A 19,361-nucleotide genomic window follows, 5' to 3' on the forward strand; every position below is an offset into this window, starting at 1 on the left:
ACAGTTGTGCCTATTTTCCCGTCATTGGATTTACCTATTGTCACTCAGAGACATAAATACATGTAGGCAAATTTGTGGTTCAATTTATTTATTCGCAGTGTCGTGACAATTTAAGATATCACAGTGACCGATGGTCATGCGTAAAAGGCAACTCGTTATAAATGTCCTCAATCGATGACGCTCAAGACTAACCTATACAACTTCAACCCCCCCCCCCACACATTTATATAACGTTGTGTGCGGGGCTGTAAAAGTGTTCTGGGACGCACGTTAACTTTCGCTGTAGACGGGTGTATTCAATTCCACCGATTCTGTTTCAAACCGTTTCTTAAACGGAACGAATGTGGAGTGACTTGCCTCAATTTGTCCAACAGAAACTCTCGTTTTAGTTGCCAAACGGAATGCAACTGTTTGGACTAATGATTACACACCGGGCTTCAGACGGGTTAATGAGACAGCTGCTACACGTGACGGTTATATGGTTGTATAACGCAACAATATTTAGGTCAGCGCGATTCTTGTTTGGCACGTGCACACTTACATAAAGTCTCGTGCAGAGGTCTCGAATAACACTGAGGTGAGAGACAAAAAACATGTTCGAAAGAGGGGGAAAAATACCACTCGAATGAGTTGATTTATATGGTAATTTCTCAGGTTGGACACGGATATTTACACTCACAACACGAAACCATTCAATTATAGGGAGCCTGTGTCGTAGCCTATTTAGACAACCACTTTTCCCTCAAATACATGAAAAATGACACTTTGTAGCCTATCATTTTAGAGGATAAAATGAACGAATCTGTGTTTCATGAATGTTTGTCCTACTTGCTCTGGGTTAGACCATAGCCTACGAAACGATTGTGTGTGTGTGTGTGAATGCAATGGACAGAGTGTCCCCTTCACGGGTGGTTGGGTGAATGAATGCGAGTGTAGTGGTGATATAGGAGGAGACAGATTGACCTCTTCCGCGTTTTCCTGGAGTTGTGTCCTCATTACCCAGGAGGCTACTTTATCCTTGCACGTGTAGGTCTACGTTTTTATGTCTACCCCCCTCCCCGCCTTACTACAGAGAGAGGAGGAAAAAATAAAGTACGTTTACAATCCCCCGCCTCTTCTACAGTAGGCTATTTCTACCACATTTAGGCTACACTACCACTTCCTCATGTTCTGCGGCGCCGGGCTGCTGCTGACCGGCTCCAGCCATGTCCAAAGAGAATTTTGCCGCCGGCGGCAATGACGGGACCGCAGACAAACGAACAGGTACTGGTAGACCTACTTGTACCGCGTTCAAGACAACTTGGAACTCGGAAACTGAGCTCTGGGTTTCACGTTTGAAAAAGATCAGAATCAACCAATAGGAACATCTACGCAAAAACCGTACGCAAATTCTCACTTGGAGGTTCTGATCTTTCCGAGTTGTCTTGAAAGCACCACGTGTGAATTATCTAGACTATGAGGTGATAAAAGTTGATTGTAGTCGATGCTATGCGCCGGGTGGGATTTGAGGGGAGCTGTTTCTTTCGCTTTGAAAACAATTCTGGTTATTCCCCAAAATGTAGGTCAGTAGATCAGTGGAGCAAACGCACACTCGAGGAAGTCCTGGGACGCGCTCGTGGAAATTTTATAATTTTGGCCATATTTGTGGCATTCTACCATGTAATTTCGCAGGTAGGATTTGGTGTGATTTTATTACAATATGTGCATGGTGGAATTGTATTTATGGTAAACCTGGTGTAAAACTATGCAGCTGCCTTTTCATTGGCGGTCAATAGATCTTATCTTCATCCCTTTGGTATTTTTGCTTAGACTAATAGTCTATGTCGGTTAGCCTGTTAATCAAATAAAATGGCACCAATCACGTAATTTATGCGTGGATAATGCTTGCACCATATCCTGTTCAGTCGCACGTATTGCCTAAATTGTGTTTTATATAGGTGTTTGGATAGCCTAAAGTCATAGCCTAGTTTACAGGTTTTCATAGTTGTAGAATTTCAATGTATCGCGGCAAGTTTGTACTTTTGGTGACGAGAATTTCCGATGTCTAAAGCATTCTGATGCATTGCCACTTGTTCGTAAACTGATCTCCATGACCCCATTGGGATTTTGGCAATGCATGGTAAAATGTTAAAGAATATTTCCAAGAATTGGGTTATGAAACAGTTTCCAAATTCTTAAAGTGGGTGGGTGGATTTATTGGAACGCAGCCCAAAACAAGTATTGTTCCTTCCCGAACGTGCAAGCTAGGCTAATATTCTGCATTCATGCTTAATAACGCAATTTCCCATTCTGTAAGTTGACCATAACATCCAATACCGTACGTGTTATGAATGTAGTTGAATATGGTCACCCAGGACGCTCCTTTGAAAATAATACCTATTTGCAGCATAAAACATTAGTAAAAAATGTATAGGCCTGCCTGACACATTTTAATTGAGCCTATACGCTACATCAAATAGGCTAGCTGCGCTTTGGCCAATATAACTGTAGTAACTTGTTTGGGCTATGTAGGCCAGTGATCAGTTATTTTGTAAAACACCAGAGCCTATAATTTGATAACTTTTCAAACACAAGCTGCACGTGTCAAATATGAGGCAAACATTTTGACATTGGTTGACAATTCTGAATGGTGTTGTAGGCTTAACACTCAATTTCTGTAACAATATTTATTTATTCCTGACTTAATAATGATTGCACTTAAAGTAGTACCAGACCTAAAGGTGTTCTAGGATGACAAACGTAACACAGGAACGGATAAAGAGAATGGACAGAGGAAATAATGTATTACATAGCACTCTGTTAGGCAACCAATTGTTAAAACCGTATTGCCAACAGTCAACTGTACTTTACCTGAATAGCATAGATTCCCCCATTACAAGATGTATTCCCTCTGTTTTGTATATTGAATAAACAAAATGTATTCTACTGTCAGCCCTCTTTCTTAATATTGTACCTCATCTCGTGTATGCATGTGTCCAACATGGTATTGCCATTTTGCCTGGCCCATAGTATTATTCAAAACCAGTGCAGAGGTTGGTGTGGGGGTGGGGGCGATTCCTGTGGGAGTGAAGGGGAATGGCTCTCAGGTGAAGTAGTCAGATTGGCCAGTGTGACCGGTGTAGAGTTGCCTTTCTTTTCTTGGCTGAAAAGACAGCCAGATTGGATCTATTTTCAGATAAGAAAAACAAGCTTCCTTAAATTAAGTGACGTGTAAAGCTCAGATTCCTCTGAAAGAAAATGTGCAAACACAAGGAGGTATGATTAGCCATTAATGATTAACCCATAATTCATTCTAGGCTTTTACATGTAAGATTGATGAAGAGGTTTGTGCAGGACAACTTCAATGGAACTTCCCTTTTTCCATGAGGGGGCGGGGTTATGATGGGGAGATGAGAATAAAGTGCATAATGTAAACCTGGACACTAATAACTAGTGTAAACCTGGACACTATTACCTAATAACTATCAGGTAATAAACTACATGCTTTTTTCCAGTGAATATAATAGGGAATCTGAACTCGGATACTCACCACTGACCAATACTGCCTTAACTAGATACTGCCATAACTTCATACTGCCTTAACTAGATACTGCCATAATGGCATACAGCTTTAACTAGATACTGCCATAACAATATACTGCCATAACACCATACTGCTGTGCTGTCTAATCAACTTTTAGACATGAATGTTCTAGTTGTACCATAGACCCTATCGACACACTGGGATTCTTGTGTGAGAGCGACAGGTGAGTAGTGAGGGATAGGGGAGGTTGATTATGAGGCACCAGCACCAGTAGAACTAGCCACAGGAAGCTCATCTGATGAGGGAGAGTCCTTTTGAGGGTCCATTTATATGGCTGTGACTGCCAGGGTCTTCATCATTATCATCATCAGCTGAAGACTTGGACCAATGGAGTAGTGCGATCCTCGCCACATTTATCCAGCCAGGAGAGAGCATCATCCATGGAAGGTTCAGTGGCTGCGTTATCGAGCTCCAGTGCACAGCCTTCTCACTCCGTCACACAGGCCTCACTTGCCATACAGTCATCTCTTAGGAAGCCAGGACCAGAAGTGTAATCAAGGTGAATCAATTGACCTGGTTTCTGCACCACCCACTCATGTCCTGCACAACCAGGGAACTTGTTGATGTCTGGTTCTCAGTTGTCAGTGTGTTTGCGTTTCCCTCTGCATCTATTAGTGTCAAGAACTGGATCAACATTTAAGAAGAGTACTGTGAATTTTTACTTTCAGAGAACAGAAATTTGTTTCTGCTTGTATCCCAATCCCCCCAAGACACACACACCCTAAGGGGTCGGAAGCATTCTGAGCATTTAAGGGTTAACTGCTTTGCTCAGTCACAACAGCAGGAGATGACATGGAGAGAGGCTGGCCTAGCCAGGAAATGACTGCTGCGTATTTACCAGGGGTTGCTCTGGTCCCCTGATGAACTTTGATCCAAACTGGGTCAACGAAACGGATGTGTAGCACAACCATTTCCCCACATAACTACCTAATTGTATTTGATATGACATTGTCTTCCCCTTAAGTTAGTTACTGCAAAATAGGGATCTTCACTCTTCCCTTTAGAATTGTGTTGGATTTTATGAAATGTATGATGTTCTAATTTATATCCATTTTTAGTTAATAAATGTCAATGTACATTCTAAATTTACCTCAACCCTGAGCTGCTCACTGTCATAGTCAAACATCCAAAAGCCACAATGTTTCTACTTGATTGGGCAACAAACTTTGTCAGATTTGTCTTAACTATTTTCATGAAAATTGAAAAATAAATAAATATTAACCCTACATGATGATACAACTACAGAATTCGCTAAATTATTACAATTACCATAGTTCCAATACCATCTCTACCTGTGGAATATTTCCACTTGTTTTGCTTTTATGCTACTACAGTTTCTCATGCTTGGTGAGATGCCTGCAGGAAAAGGAAGAGAGAGGGCAGGGCTGGAATATTTTCTGCATTCCACCTATATCAGAAAGGACCCCAAAATTTGTAGACATAGCCAAGGTTAGTTCATTATTCATTATTCGTAAACATTTGTTTGCATTAGAATCCCAAAAGATCTTCCCCCTTTTAAACAATATTTTATATAAAAATATCACCGCTTACAGTATAATGGGGAGTTGTGCAGGAAGTAGGTCAATGTTACAGCATTATATAAGCAGTGAAGTAAGGCGATAGCAGAAACCATCACGTGCCGCATGCTGGGGGAAACTGGGATAAAGCCAGTGAGTGGTTAGACGCCCTCTTATGGTGACTTTTACTTGCTACATGGAAACTCACCACGTGCTGCATGACAGCCGGGAGAAACTGTCAGTGCCAGAGGTTGGTGTCTCGTAGGCTGATTTAGGTTGGAGAGTTCATTCACCCCACCTGCCAGGTTTATGGCTTTCAAGATTACTAGTTACAAGCTGGAAGGCCATTTCCAGTTATCTGAACTGAACTGAAATTAATTTACACTGAGGAGCATTTGTCAATGAGCTTACAATTGAGAGTTTATTTACAGTCCTCTCAAGTGGTTGTTAGTTAGTGCATACACACTTATCATGTGACTGATCACCACAAGAACATTTATATTTATAAGATGGTTTAAAATTATTATTATTTTTAAAACTTTTTACACAATATTAAGTTACACTCCAAGGCAGCTTGTAATGATACAAAGTTCCAACCATGTGTATGGGATGCTTGAGGTCAACATCCATTGAGTTGGTATTTGTGCCATCTTCTGAGGAAAGCAAGTAACTGCAAGCATTCGTTATTTTATTTTCTCAGTCCTCAGTTGAGGGTTTCAGTTGAGGATCGGGATATGTGAATGTTCTTCATGGAGGTTTTCAACATTGGCAAATATAAAAATCAGGGCAATTAAACAAAACACCAACCAATTTTGTCTCAAGGCCTCCATAAGGGTGTCAGTGCTACAATAATGCATTGCATTTGACATTGGATGAATGACAAATTATGAGAAATCAAAACTAATGTATCAGTTTTGTATGGTTCTTGTGCCTGTGGTTTAGGACCCTTGCAGTTAGGAGAAACCAATAGCCTTCCTGTTTCTCGGCCTGACGTCATAACGCCCCACCTGGCAGGAGCCATGCCAATCCAAGAGCTGTCTAGGAAACGGAAGGGGGATCTAGATAACAGGTAAGAGCAAAGAGACCTCACCTTTCATAAAGCAGGATAAAAATAACATTCTTATTTTTGTCTCTTACCCGGTGGACTTATATGTTGTGTTCTCCATGTCCTGCAGGGAAAATGGTGATGCTCAAATAGAGGAGGAACAGAGCAGGTATTTGAAGATTCTTTAGAAATGAATTTTATTTCAGCACTAATCTTGGCAAGATCTCTCAGGGCCAGGCCAAGTGTTGAAATGAATCATTTTAAATAATATATATTTCCCATTCCAATTCAGATCGGAAGATGATGAACAACAGGTGAAAATAAAATGCTTCAGGTAAGAGCCTGGGCATACATATTCATTTGGTATATTGAAAGGGAGTTAAAGGCCAAATGCAGCCGTTTAAAAAAATCTCAATATCAAATAATTTCTGGGTAACAATTAAGTACCTTACTGTGATTGTTTTCAATCACAATCACATTTTCAATCAAAATGGTCGAAAATAAACAAAAATAGCTTCTTAGCAAGAGAAGTTTCTCAAGCAAGAATTCCTCTAGGATTGTCTGGGAGTGGTCTGAGTGGGGAGGGGAAAACTGAAAAGCAATTTGGAACTCTCTTACTGGTCTCTTAACTAATTTACCGTGATGTCACCAGGCAGGCCAAAACTCCATCCCACCAAAACTGGCTGAAATTTCAGGCGGTCATTTCAAACAGCTCTTACACTAAAAGGACATTATCATCATTTTCACAATTTCACAGTATTATTCCAACCTCGTGAAAATATATATAAAACACAGGAAAATCACATTTTTGACTGCACTGGCTTTAAAAAACAGGAGGATACTTTAATATTATATATAACCTAATACTCTAATAATACAGTTGAAGCTGGTGGCATGATGTGAATGACCACATAAATGTAACGCCAATAATAACAATAACACACACGCTTTCATGTGTTGTTGCTTTTATAAATTATATCATGCTGACTTGATAGCAACCCATCAGACACCTGTATACTTAAGTGTGTGAGATATGTGTGAGAGAGACAAATAAGTGTCATTGTGCCCTCACTCAAAGGGAGCCACACAGCCAAATTGAAAAGCGGCGGAGGGACAAAATGAACACCCTTATCGACGAGCTGTCAGCCATGATCCCCTCCTGTAACCCCATGGCCAGAAAGCTTGACAAACTCACTGTGCTGCGAATGGCTGTGCAGCACCTCAAAGCCCTGAAAGGTAGGCCTCATCATCCCTAAACTGTTCTTACAACACAGTACCACACCAGGCAATCTGTGCAGCACCACACATCTCTTTAAGGTAGGTCTCATGAAGCTATACTAATGCAATTAGATCCTAGGACACACGATGGCGGCAAAATACACAGCTGTGCACAAATAGCTTGGTTCATTGTTGACAATATTCAGTACCAGTCAAATGTTTGGACACACCTACTGATTCAAGGGTTTTTCAATATTTGTTCTATTTCTACTACATTATAAAGTAATAGTGAAGACATCAAAACTATGAAAAAATACACATGGAATCACCAAACAAGTGTTAAACAAATCAAAATATATTTTATATTTGAGATTCTTCAAAGTAGCCACCCTTTGCCTTGGTGACAGCTTTGGACACTCTTGGCATTCTCTCAACCAGCTTCATGAGGTAGTCACCTGGAATGCATTTCAATTAACAGGTGTGCCTTGTTAAAGATAATTTGTGGAATTTCTTTCCTTAATGTGTTTGAGGCAATCAGTTGTGTTGTGACAAGGTAGAAGATAGATATACAGAAGATAGCCCTATTTGGTAAAAGACCAAGTCCATATTATGTCAAGAACAGCTCAAATAAGCAAAGAGAAATGACAGTCCATCATTACTTTAAGACATGAAGGTCAGTCAATGCAGAAAATGTCAAGAACTTCAAGTGCAGTCGCAAAAACCATCAAGTGCTATGATGAAACTGGCTCTCATGAGGACCGCCACAGGAAAGGAAAACCCAGAGTTAACTCTGCTGCAGAGGATAAGTTCATTAGAGTTAACTGCACCTCAGATTGCATCCAAAATAAATGCTTCACAGAGTTCAAGTAACAGACACATCTCAACATCAACTGTTCAGAGGAGTCGTCATGGTCGAATTGCTGCAGAGAAACCACTATTAAAGGACACCAATAATAAGAAGAGACTTGCTTGGGCCAAGAAACACAAGCAATGGACATTAGACTGGTGGAAGTCTGTCCTTTCGTCTGATGAGTCCAAATTTGAGATTCTTGGATTTTAACCGCCGTGTATTTGTGAGACGCAGAGTAGGTAAAAGGATGATCTCCACATGTGTGGTTCCCACCGTGAAGCATGGAGGAGGAGGTGTGATGGTGTGGAGGTGTGTTGCTGGTGACACTGTCAGTGATTTATCTAGAATTATTGGCACACTTATTCAGCATGGCTACCACAGCATTCTGCAGCGATACGCCATCCCGTCTGATTTGCGCACAGTGGGACTATCATTTGTTTTTCAACAGGACAATGACCAAAAACACACCTCCAAGCTATGTAAGGGCTATTTGACCAAGAAGGAGAGGGATGGATTGCTGCATCAGATGACCTGGCCTCCACAATCCCCCGACCTCAACCCAATTGAGATGAGTTGGACCTCAGAGGGAAGGAAAATCCGCCAACAAGACTGTTGGAAAAACATTACAGGTGAAGCTGGTTGAGAGAATAACAAGACTGTGCAAGGCTGTCATCTTGGCAAAGGGTGGCTACTTTGAAGAATCTCAAATATAAAATATATTTTGATTTGTTTAACACTTTTTGGTTACTACATGATTCCACAGTGTATGTGTATGTGTTATTTCATAGTTTTGATGTCTTCACTATTATTCTCCAATGTAGAAAATAGTAAAAGTAAAGAAAAACCATTGAAGGAGTATGTGTGTCCAAACTTTTGACTGGTGTTGTATAAAGATTTAATATTCATATGTATTTTTAACTCAAGTTATGATAGAAATGTTGAGCTCCTAAGGGACAGGTACATCACAGACTAACAGCTCAGTGCTGTGTTCGTCTCCACAGCAGGTGCTAGCAGTTCCTTTACTGACGTTAACTACAAACGCAAGCCTTCGTTTCTGCCTCAGGATGATCTCAAGCACCTGGTGCTCACGGTAGGCCACCTTTCAATCTGTCTCAATCTCTTTCTCCAATCAACCAAAATCAATCCCATTTGGTATTGTGGCAGCAGTCACAACAGTGGGGTAGGGTTATGTAGTGTGTCGATTTATAGTTTTTGTGTGTTGGGTCTACTAGGCTCCAAAACTAGCTGAGAATTTGGGATATGGGAAATATAATATTAACCAATAATAAAGGGGTCTAGGGTTATTCCTTTATAATTACAATAATGAGGTCAAATCTACAATGGTTTTTATTTTCAAAGTGCCACATTTTATCCAAAGTTATGAGAACATGGTGGACATGTTTCTTCTTCAGACTTTAAGTCTGCACTTTATTTTATGGACAGTACCACAGGTATACCCTCTTGGTTTGCTACAGTATTTTTCCATTCAGTTGCTAACTAACTTTACTCTGGGAAATTCCTAATTAGAAAAGGATGTGTCAACTGCTCAGTTCAATGTAGAATTAAATATAGAAGTAGCCAGTTCTTTCCCCTCACTTGGAGTGTTCTGTTGTATAACCTTTGCCAGCTCTGATCTCCCACAAGTGTGCATGTTTGTCACACAGTCTTCCATTTTAGAGTAAACCGAGAGAGTGGATACACACGGATGGTTTCAAAATACTGTAGCAGTGTCAGCGTTTTCATGGATCCAGATTGAAATATATTGAGGTCGTGCCGTGTCTCATTTCCCCAGGCTGCAGATGGGTTCCTGTTCGTGGTGAGTTGTGACAGGGGGAAGATCCTCTTTACTTCAGAATCCGTCTTGAAGTTCCTCAACTACAGTCGGGTCAGTGAACTGGTTATACTTAAGCAATAAAGCGTGAGGGGGTGTGGTATACGGTCTGATATACCACGGCTTTCAGCCAATCAGCATTCACTTCACCCAGTTTATAATATACAATAAGCAGGTCTGGCAGTCTTAATTTACTACTTAATTCTAAATTGAGCTAATTATTGAGGTGGATTCCATCAATGTCCCCATCACTCAATCCTATCTATTATCCACTTAAATACTCTCAATGACAACTTTAGGAAGAGGTCATTACTTAACAGTGTTTATTCCGTTCATTTAGTTCCATGGTTTGGTTTTCTTTGGCCATTTGTAACAGGCACCCATGCCCTTACCACTCCCATTGATTTTTAGCTAGCGGTGGCTAAAGTTAGCAGACGTTTGTAGTGGCTGTCTAAAGAAAACTGAACCATGGATTATATTTTCTCCTGGCCCATTGATTACTTACAGGGTGAGGAACTATCTAACATTAAATTGTAAAATACTGAAATTCTCTTTTAGTACCTTGTAATTTCTGTACCATAGTAAAGTTATACCTGAATCTGTTTCATGCTTTATATTGTGGAGGTGATGCTTGAAGTGGAGACCGGAGGTTTAACCAGAAAGTTCAGGTGGTTCTGAAGTGGGGATCTGAATCAGTTATTTCCCCTAGTTCAGAACTATAGTTGGCTAGCTAGCTAGCTCACACAAGATTTGGTTCCGGGTTCTGAGATGAATAGTTTGGTTCTGATAATTAAAGTGCTGTTTTTGTTTACAGTTGGAACTAATTGGACAGAGTCTTTTTGATTATGTCCACCCGAAGGACATTAGTAAAGTGAAAGAGCAGCTGTCAGCCTCAGGATTATACCCTCGCGAACGGCTCATAGATGCCAAAAGTAAGTCTGCAAAGACTTCATTTAAATGTATCTGATGCTGGGACTTTCATATCTATTTCTCTCTGTGTTCTGTTTTGTTTGTGTCTTGTTGAGATGCAGTTAAAGCTATGTCACCACTATAACGGTATTACTTTAAAGAAAGTTGCAGCTTTTATCTCAGTTCTATTAGCACAGGGGAAAGAGCAGAGAGCCTGGGTTCTGTTTGTTGTTGCTTTACTGGTTTCCACTTTGCCCTCGTTCTCTTTTGAGGTCACAGATTCGTACTTTTTATATTATGTCTTCAATGTGTTTTTTTATATTGTAAATATAATGTGATGTTGTTGTATCATAGGCTCTCCCGGTTCTTTAGCAGGGTTACAGGTGCAGGACCTTCCTGTGGGAGCAGTTCAACTGTGTACAGGGGCACGACGCTCCTTCTTCTGCCGCATGAAGCACAGCAGAACAGTTATGAAGACAGAAGACAAAACCATCCAGCCCAGCAGCTCCAAGAAAAAGGGTGAGAGAGCCATGCAGAGACACCTTCACTAAATACATCGTAAGAACAGAGCGAAACGTGTTGGTCATCAACCCAGAAGCACAATTTATTTTTCTTGATTCCATCTCACTGAGGTTAGCCCTGATAGGGCCATGATTGGAATTGCATATGGGGGTTAAATGTAAACACGTGTTTTATGTACACTGTCTCCCCCTGTAGAGTCTCAACGATACTGCACTGTCCATTGCACTGGTTACATGCGGAGTTGGCCTTCCACCCAGCTGGATGCTGAGAGTGACGATAACGAGTTCTCCCATCTGTCCTGCCTGGTCGCTGTGTGCCGTGTTCACCCTAACGATGCCTGTCAGCCCTCACTAGAGGTCAAGGTCAAACCCACCCAGTTTGTCACTCGCTTTGCAATTGACGGCAAGTTCACCTTCGTGGACCAACAGTAAGTTGTGCCTCTTACCCCCTCCACAAACCTTTTTGCGATTTTCGCTCATTATTAAATATTCTTGGAAAGTGTTGGCATAATTTTGAACCAATACTGTTCATAAGGGGGCATTGTGGGCATATCCTTCACCTGATGAAAAACACTGGGAGGGAAATAAAACTGAATCTATACCCTGTGAAAGTAACCGCCCCTTTCCATTTACTTCTGGATCAAGTCCGCTAATCTTTTGAACAGGCTTACCGATTATATAATCAAATTCATAGTATATATATATATATATATATATATATATATATATATATATATATATATATATATATTACAATTATATTTGTTTTTACTGAGTTTTTGCACTTAAGACCATTGCGCTACGTTTTTGCCCATGGAAGACCATTCAAAAAGCCTACAAAAGTTTTAAAAAACTACAAGGCTGAGGGGCAGTCACTTCCTGGTAACTTTCATAGCGTATTGTTCTCAGTCTTTTGTTCATATTCGATCTCTTTCAGCTGAGTTGAGTATGTTTTGATACATACTGTAATGTTAGCCAAGGCTACGGTAAGTTAAATTGGCCTTGGTTAACATTACAGTTATACCCTGGGTAACCCAACCTGTGCTTGTATTAACAGCGAAAGAAAGAAACAAATAAAGAGAAAAGCAATGACGTTGGTTAAGGCAGGCCTGGCAGGCAGTCATCTTGGATAGGGTTTGCCATGGCACCCCCTACCCATACCACAGTGGCTGTAAGTGTAATGGAGCTACCCCAAGTTTTCCAGCAACTGGTCTGAATGCATTCTAAGTGAGACAATATACCCCTTGAAGAGATGACTGTACTGATTATTTCAAGAGATGGCAGCAGTACAATACTAGTACTATTGGTTTGAAATGCAGATTATAAATTGAAAAATGTTTACTTGGAACATTGTTTGTATTGTTTTTCACATAGTAAGCATGTCAAGATAAAGACCTTTTCTCTTATCGGTTGTCAAATAGTTAGCTTCATTTCACAACAGGAGCCCTTTAACATATGTGGATTTGTTATTGTGACCCAGGCTGTCCTAAAATGTAACACTGGTGGTGAGATCTTCTGACCAACAGCAGAGAGTGCATTGAACGCGTCAGTCCAATTTGATTTATGTTTACAGTATAATTCATATTATCTGTAAGTAGTTTTCTTTTTGTTGCTTTTGAGTGAGATTCTTTCTACTTTGGCATTTCATCCCAATTCAGGGAACAAGAACCCAGCTCACTTTACCGTGGTCAAATGTTTGACAACCATTCCATTTACTCTTTTCCATAGAAACAGAAAGTCTGAATCATGTATATTGATGATTATAGTTAGTATTTATTGTGCCATTCTGAAATGATGTACATAGTTAGAGCTGGTAAGTGGACAGAAGATATCAACCTCGGACTGTAGTAGGTGTAGAGAGAATAACAGCCTCCTTGTCTCTGTCCTTCAGAGCCACTACTGTTCTGGGCTACTTGCCACAGGAACTACTGGGGACGTCTTGTTATGAGTACTTCCACCAGGACGACCTGCGACCCCTCGCAGAGACACACAGGAAAGGTAATGGAGAATAGTTTGGTTGTCTTTCGTATCTACGTATAGGTGAGAGTCATATGTTCTCCAGATGTGCAAGGTGCTCAAGCAGATATGAATTATATTTCGGTTGCACTTTATTTTGGGTTGCAGAAGATGAACAGGTTCTTACATTTGTCGCAAGGTAAAATGGTGATTACACTATAATAACCTGTGCATTATTAGTTTTTTATTGGGGGGGGGGGGTTCATGACTAAAACAAGCACATTGCAGTGATCGAAGTGGCATTTTGTGTCTCAACAGTTCTCCGCAGTAAAGAGAAGATTGAGACCAGCTGCTACAAGTTCAAAACAAAACTTGGCTCCTTCGTCATGCTTCAAAGTCAGTGGTTTAGTTTTATAAACCCGTGGACCAAAGAAATTGAGTTTATTGTGTCAACAAACCGAGTTTTGTAAGTGCCTTTTCACATTAGGTCTAGATTGTGAGTTGAACAATCTATAATGATATTCAGTAAAATACATTTAATTTAATCATCTGATTCGAATCAAGACACAAGTTCAGTCAAAATTGTCCCATTTTGGACCCAAAATGTAGCTGTTGTTCGAGAGTCCTCAGCGCTGTACTAATGACATCATACAAGGAATGTACAGTCATTTGTCATCTGTACCCTCTCCACTCACAGTGGACCCGGTCACACAGAAGCTGAACAGCCGAGCAGCTCCAAGCTGTTGGACGGTAAGGAAAGGAATATTTGTCCTGGTCATTCTGGATGTTGTTTGGGTGTAGTTGACTGACCTCAGCTCACTGTCCTGACCCCTCACTCTGTTACAGAAGAGAGCAAACATACTATCCTTATCCCTGGCATCTCCAGTGGCATGGCCACTATGATCTACGCTGGCAGCATAGGGACCCAGATAGCAAACGAGCTCTTGGACTCCAACAGGTGTGTTGCGTGTATTATGGCATTGTTTTACAGAGCTTTCTTTGACCACCAGGAGGAAGCTGGTGCTTGTACAGTCGGCTTACATTGTTTTTTGTTTTATTGGCGCATGACTTTGAATATTTTGTTGCCTTAGTCCTGCTTTCTTTCACCGCCAAAATGTGCAGGGTCAATTGTTCTCCATCGAGTGAAACCTCCAGTCCCTTCTGTCCACCTCAGGACAGGTCTCCAATGGTCTCCTCTCATGCCAACGTGAGTCACCTTACCTACCTCACCTCTCATCCTACAGTGTCTTTAGGACCCTAGGCAGTAGTTGTACATTGACTATATACAGTATATCACAAAAGTGAGTACACCCCTCACATTTTTGTCAATATTTGAGTATATCTTTTCATGTGACAACACTGAAGAAATGACACTTTGCTACAATGTAAAGTAGTGAGTGTACAGCTTGTATAAAAGTGTACATTTGCTGTCCCCTCAAAATAACTCAACACACAGCCATTAATGTCTAAACCGCTGGCAACAAAAGTGAGTGCACCCCTAAGTGAAAATGTCCAAATTGAGCCCAATGTGTCAATATTTTGTGTGGCCACCATCATTGTCCAGCACTGCCTTAACCCTCTTGGGCATGGAGTTCACCAGAGCTTCTCAGGTTGCCACTGGAGTCCTCTTCCACTCCTCCATGATGACATCACTGAGCTGGTGGATGTTAGAGACCTTGCACTCCTCCACCTTCCGTTTGAGGATGCCCCACAGATGCCCAATAGGGTTTAGGTCTGGAGACATGCTTGGCCAGTCCATCACCTTTACCCTCAGCTTCTTTAGCATGGTAGTGGTCGTCTTGGAGGTGTGTTTGGGGTCGTTATCATGTTGGAATACTGCCCTGCGGCCCAGTCTCTGAAGGGAGGGGATCATGCTCTGCTTCAGTATGTCACAGTACATGTTGGCATTCATGGTTCCCTCAATGAACTGTAGCTCCCCAGTGCCGGCAGCACTCATGCAGCCCCAGACCATGACACTCCAGGCAAGACACACTTGTCTTTGTACTCCTCACCTGGTTGCCGCCACACAAGCTTGACACCATCTGAACCAAATACGTTTATCTTGGTCTCATCAGACCACATGACATGGTTCCAGTAATCCATGTCCTTAGTCTGCTTGTCTTCAGCAAACTGTTGGCGGGCTTTCTTGTGCATAATCTTTAGAAGAGGCTTCCTTCTGGGAAGACAGCCATGCAGACCAATTTGATGCAGTGTACGGCGTATGGTCTGAGCACTGACAGGCTGACCCCCCACCCCTTCAACCTCTGCAGCAATGCTGGCAGCACTCATACGTCTATTTCCCAAAGACAACCTCTGGATATGACGCTGAGCACGTGCACTCAACTTCTTTGGTCGACCATGGCGAGGCCTGTTATGAGTGGAACCTGTCCAGTTAAACCGCTGTATGGTCTTGGCCACCGTGCTGCAGCTCAGTTTCAGGGTCTTGGCAATCTTCTTATAGCCCAGGCTATCTTAATGTAGAGCAACATTTCTTTTTTTTTAGATCCTCAGAGAGTTCTTTGCCATGAGGTGCCATGTTGAACTTCCAGTGACCAGTCAGTATGAGGGAGTGTGAGAGCGATGACACCAAATTTAACACACCTGCTCCCCATTCACACCTGAGACCTTGTAACACTAACGAGTCACATGACACAGGGGAGGGAAAATGGCTAATTGGGCCCAATTTGGACATTTTCACTGAGGGGTGCACTCACTTTTGTTGCCAGAGGTTTAGACATTAATGGCTGTGTGTTGAGTTATTTTGAGGGGACAACAAATTTACACTGTTATACAAGCTGTACACTCACTACTTTACATTGTAGCAAAGTGTCATTTCTTCAGTGTTGTCACATGAAAAGATATACTCAAATATTTACAAAAATGTGAGGGGTGTACTCACTTTTGTGATATACTGTATATGTTTTTACTATTTTCATTACGGCATAAAGGGAGAGAGTATGGTGTTTTTTTACATGCAGGTCGCAACCATAACCACTTGAGTAAATATTACACCTCTTAATAGTTGCGCTTGAAAAGTTTTGTAAATGGAACTTTGTATCAAAAAATCTATAGAGCAAAACATGTTCTGTATTATTATGTACCTACTTGTCCTCTTGCAGATGTCAAATGAGGAGGTGACTGATACAGTGAGCAAGCCTAGATTACAGTCTGCTTCAAAGGGGGCCACATACGCTGGCAGCAACACACATATGGACACAGGTAGTTACCATTCAAAATCCTATACTAAGTAATCTTAGAAGCAATGCATTTACATGATCTTTCATTTACCTAGACTGTTATCAGTCAGACGGTTTTAAGTGTATGTTTGGGTTACTTAGTTATTCTTAGAGTTATCCTTGGTTAGCATATGACTAACATAACTTTGTGTATTGGTTGATTTTGATGACAGCCCGTTCTCCCCCAGCAGAGAGCTCCCAGATGGACCTGGACAGCATGGTGGGACCAGGCCTCGGTATCCTGAGCAACGACGAGGCTGCCATGGCTGTCATCATGAGCCTGCTGGACACTGATGCCAACCTGGGGGACGCAGTAGACTTTGACAACATGCACTGGTCTCACTAGCATAGATTCAAATGCCATGAATTCAGGAGAAGAATTTAGATTCCAATTCAAGAATTGAAAAATGATATTTATTCTTATCTACATTACTTCATTTATTTATTTAAGCATTTTCAAAGAGGATTTCGTTCAATTCCTGAATTGGGATTTTAATTCACTTCCAGAATTGAAATGGAATTGACCCCCAACTCCATCAGTCCTTAACTCTGTAGTTTATGGTTAGACGAACTCCATCCAGGGACTATTTTCATGTGCTCCGCTACCAAGGAAACAGATTTATGTGCTTCTGAGGGACTTCTACAGCTCTCTGTTTAAGTTTCAGCAAGATAAATCTAGCCTGCGCTAAAACCAGCTAACTCTTTGGTGGCTTACACAGCTGGTTCAATTGGTGGGAATTGTTTTGATCAATGTTTCAATGTAACTGAATGTGTACTAAAACCACCCGAGTTTGCCTATATCTGGGGGGGGTCACAGATCGATAGCAGTTCGGTACTCTTGGGGTTCGCGCCGGTGTGAAAGTGATCAACTCAAATTCCAAGGTAGTGGACGGAGGCATAGGTTAATCAATTGCAAAGTATATTAACTCTGAACACTGATCACTTGTGTGAATAACTTGAAATGAAACATTACAAACGTGTCTTCACTCAAATTGTCATTGTCTATTATTATAAAGTGAAATTGTATATTGTTCTGTCTTTTTGCTCTTGCATTGTAGGCTTCTGTGTAGGTGTCTATTGTAAAGACACCAGCATTCCTTTTTCTGAAGTCACTCAAGAGGTAGAGCTGCTTCTCTGGAAATGTTTTCATTTACACTGAAACAGAACACCCTGAAGATGCACCTGCAGGGATGTGATGGAGGCTAAACGCACAGAAACAACTTTTTATTTTGTTGAAAGCATTTACACATTTATTCCGCAACGTTGGCGTTGTTAGCAATAGCATGTGCTTTGCCTATCCTAGAGGAACACAATGGAAATAAGCTCTCGGGCTTGATTGTGTTTTGTCCTCAATGGTTTTAAATATCTGTTCTTCAACTTTTTAATGATCAAATAAAATACTCACTGCCCGTCATCACAACCAGCATTCAGGTCTTACCCAGTTGAATCCTTTTCCACTACATCCCTGTGCATCTGCCTTATACAAACACATCCTAGTTTGTTTGAAATGTGGAGGTGTGAAACTAATCCAGACAAGGAAAATAATGCTTGCAAACAACCTTTTGATCCTCGCTTCAGCAAACTATTGCGAAAGCCTCTTTAGCCCCAGAACTAATCTCAGTACCGTGTCTGCCTTTGCTATGAACAGAGCATCACTTTCTCTGTGTGAAGTTTGCACACCTTCCAAATACTTAAAATCCAAGTGCTTGAAAATAAATGAAGTCTGTGTTGCTGGAATTCAATCTAAATGCACTGTACGTTTTGTTCTGCAATTTTGGTTGCGGAACAAAATGAGGGACAAAGGGGAGAAATATCAGTGAATCCGTAATGACTTGAATTGTAATGCCTGTGTGCACTCCTGCAGTGTTGATTATTATTACACTTTTTTGGGTGAGGGAAGATCATGGCTTCATGTGCAAAGAATCAAGTAATCTGGCACAGAAAAGCAAATGAATAAACTGCATGTCAAACTTTGATATTCTTTGGCTCTGACCATGCAATGCAATTAAACATTAAAAACAAATCTGAACCCATTAACAAAGTTTAATATGAAACTTATGTTTTTATCTTGAAAGTGTGTAATCGTCATCTATAGGCATGACTTAAATATAGAACATCTGGAAACTGCATTTCAATTCAGATTAAATATAAAAAAATATGTATGTGAATGCAATCAAGTGTAATTGTCCCTAGGAGTACTATGGTCCTTACACTACCCTCTTCCTTTAGAAAGTGAGTCCCTCTGCTTCACTCTCACAAGTCCCTTGTGCCCGTACTGATGGGAAATCATTTGTATGACCTCTCAGCATTGCCATCCCACTTCTGACACCCAATGTAGTTAATTCAGGGGGTACCGACCAATATTCGATCCCGGTCCCTGTGACTGTCAGTTCAACACCTTAGCCAATACTGTATGTCATCCATAGAGATTCATATTTGTTGACTTAACAGAATTAAAAAATAATTGTCTCAATTAGCGTTTGCAACACTAGGATTGTGGGTTTGATTCCCGGGGCCACCCATATCTAAAATATATGCAAGCAAGACTAAGACGCTTTGGATAAAAGCGTCTGCTAAATGGCATACATTGTATTACTATAGACCAGTTATGGGTCAGAGGTGTGATGTAGGTATTTCCTTATTATCTAAATCAAAGGGAAAAGTCCATTGACCATTTAGAGTGGCATTTTTGCGT

General features: G+C 41.0%; 1 protein-coding gene across 12 annotated transcripts; it reads left to right on the forward strand.

The window, feature by feature from the left end:
- The first annotated feature begins 1,069 nt into the window (after positions 1–1,069).
- LOC139378495 (basic helix-loop-helix ARNT-like protein 2) lies at positions 1,070–18,858 on the forward strand. Of its 12 annotated transcripts, none has more exons than XM_071120709.1 (17): positions 1,070–1,263; positions 6,043–6,169; positions 6,276–6,314; positions 6,438–6,479; positions 7,224–7,381; positions 9,215–9,303; positions 10,006–10,098; positions 10,859–10,976; positions 11,329–11,472; positions 11,671–11,902; positions 13,366–13,472; positions 13,749–13,896; positions 14,128–14,180; positions 14,277–14,388; positions 14,553–14,637; positions 16,550–16,649; positions 16,855–17,652. In XM_071120709.1, exons 1-17 carry the CDS (start codon positions 1,206–1,208, stop codon positions 17,010–17,012), a joined length of 1,863 nt encoding a protein of 620 aa, XP_070976810.1. In that variant the 5' UTR covers positions 1,070–1,205; the 3' UTR covers positions 17,013–17,652. The 12 variants fall into 12 exon arrangements, with proteins under 12 accessions (XP_070976810.1, XP_070976815.1, XP_070976805.1 ...); XM_071120714.1 differs by having other exon boundaries at positions 1,074–1,263; positions 10,006–10,029; positions 11,326–11,472; positions 16,855–18,707; XM_071120704.1 differs by having other exon boundaries at positions 1,087–1,263; positions 11,326–11,472; positions 16,840–18,858.
- Positions 18,859–19,361: the final 503 nt, after the last annotated feature.

The sequence above is a fragment of the Oncorhynchus clarkii genome, chromosome 21, assembly GCF_045791955.1.
Source record: "Oncorhynchus clarkii lewisi isolate Uvic-CL-2024 chromosome 21, UVic_Ocla_1.0, whole genome shotgun sequence".
Taxonomy (NCBI): domain Eukaryota; kingdom Metazoa; phylum Chordata; class Actinopteri; order Salmoniformes; family Salmonidae; genus Oncorhynchus; species Oncorhynchus clarkii.

Bases quoted from the DNA above. Each gene is read 5' to 3' on its own strand.
- LOC139378495 (XM_071120704.1), top strand. From the start codon at position 1,206: ATGTCCAAAGAGAATTTTGCCGCCGGCGGCAATGACGGGACCGCAGAC. The intron at 10,099-10,858 runs GTCAGTGAACTG...TTTTGTTTACAG, and splicing joins AGTTCCTCAACTACAGTCGG to TTGGAACTAATTGGACAGAG. The intron at 14,389-14,552 runs GTGTGTTGCGTG...CAAAATGTGCAG, and splicing joins GAGCTCTTGGACTCCAACAG to GGTCAATTGTTCTCCATCGA.